This window comes from Arachis ipaensis, chromosome B06 (genome assembly GCF_000816755.2).
Source record: "Arachis ipaensis cultivar K30076 chromosome B06, Araip1.1, whole genome shotgun sequence".
NCBI classification, from domain to species: domain Eukaryota; kingdom Viridiplantae; phylum Streptophyta; class Magnoliopsida; order Fabales; family Fabaceae; genus Arachis; species Arachis ipaensis.
In genome coordinates this window covers 13,038,257-13,039,166 of record NC_029790.2, presented here as the reverse complement: position 1 = coordinate 13,039,166, position 910 = coordinate 13,038,257, and the positions used below count along the sequence as shown (strand labels likewise).

The 910-nt window shown below is 31.2% G+C and overlaps 1 protein-coding gene across 1 annotated transcript in view; it reads left to right on the top strand.

The window, feature by feature from the left end:
* LOC107645902 (protein indeterminate-domain 2) overlaps positions 1 to 910 on the top strand; it is a 3,589-nt gene that overhangs the window by 1,100 nt on the left and 1,579 nt on the right. Inside the window, 2 exon segments of the mRNA XM_016350049.2 lie at positions 450 to 618; positions 620 to 796. Of these exon segments, the coding sequence (XP_016205535.2) occupies positions 450 to 618; positions 620 to 796 (346 nt within the window).

Genomic DNA, 910 nt, shown 5'->3' with positions numbered 1-910 from the left:
TCTATTTAAATTGTAAACATCAGCTATGCCAATTATTTTTACTTTCAAAATTAAAATTTCAAATTAAAAAAAATCCACCCATCTATATATTTCCAAAATTGTTGATATATCACGAGTTATAAATAAATTAAAAAAAGGTTATATGTAAACCAAAATCAATCCTAAAAAATAAAAAATCATATATATATACACACCCGTGGAACAAAAAATTTCTGAAAAATATTTAAAAAGTTTTCGGGTGAAAACTTTAAAGTTCAGTTAACTAACTCATTTGAAGTTGATAGCTGATAATTATTAAATAATTTTACATATTTAACTAAATTATTATTTAATAGTTCTTAATTATTTACTTCACATAAAATTAAGTGTATCTGAATTTTTACTTTTAGATATTTATGCATAAAGATTATCCAAAAGCAGGGTTAAGTAAGTGCATTGTTCACATGCAGATCCAAGTGCTGAAGTGATAGCTCTATCGCCAAACACGCTGGTGACTACAAACCGGTTCATATGTGAGATCTGCAACAAAGGTTTCCAAAGGGATCAGAACCTTCAACTTCACCGGAGAGGGCATAACCTGCCATGGAAGCTGAAACAGAGAAGCAGCAGCGAAGTGCGGAAGAGCACTGGGAGACCTCACCGGAATCAAGAAGCACTTCAGCAGAAAGCACGGCGACAAGAAGTGGAAATGTGACAAATGCAACAAGAAATACGCCGTTCAATCTGACTGGAAAGCTCATTCCAAAATCTGTGGTACCAAAGAATACAAATGTGACTGCGGCACCGTCTTTTCCAGGTATTTAAATTAAATTTCATCTTTTCGGAGTGTGATTTATTTTAAAATAGCACTTTATATTATATTTTTATTGAATTATGGTCACATTTTATGGTAAAATATAAAAGTATTATT